Raw genomic sequence first — 213 nt, forward strand, 5'->3', positions numbered from 1 at the left:
ACCCATGACCCCGCTGCTGACCACGATGTGACCGCTCTGTCGCCGCTTCATGTCGGGAAGGACAGCCTTGATCATCCTCACAACCCCAAAGAAGTTGGTCTCGAAGACGCTTTTCATCTCCTCCACGCTGATACTCTCCACAGGACCGACATGCCCCACGCCGGCGTTATTCACTGCGGCACGGCGTGGAGGGCTCAGAGACCCCCTCCGGCT

At 60.6% G+C, this 213-nt stretch overlaps 1 protein-coding gene across 1 annotated transcript in view; it reads right to left on the reverse strand.

Moving 5' to 3' along the window:
• The window catches only part of LOC104623828 (retinol dehydrogenase 8-like), a gene marked incomplete at both ends in the record, with an annotated part of 909 nt that extends 732 nt beyond the window's left edge, over positions 1 to 177 (reverse strand). The window contains one exon of the mRNA XM_010291022.1: positions 1 to 177. This exon is cut by the window's left edge and continues 164 nt beyond it. Within this exon, the coding sequence (XP_010289324.1) occupies positions 1 to 177 (177 nt within the window).
• Between the last annotated feature and the right edge of the window lie 36 nt (positions 178 to 213).

Source organism: Phaethon lepturus, unplaced genomic scaffold (genome assembly GCF_000687285.1).
Source record: "Phaethon lepturus isolate BGI_N335 unplaced genomic scaffold, ASM68728v1 scaffold37167, whole genome shotgun sequence".
Taxonomy (NCBI): domain Eukaryota; kingdom Metazoa; phylum Chordata; class Aves; order Phaethontiformes; family Phaethontidae; genus Phaethon; species Phaethon lepturus.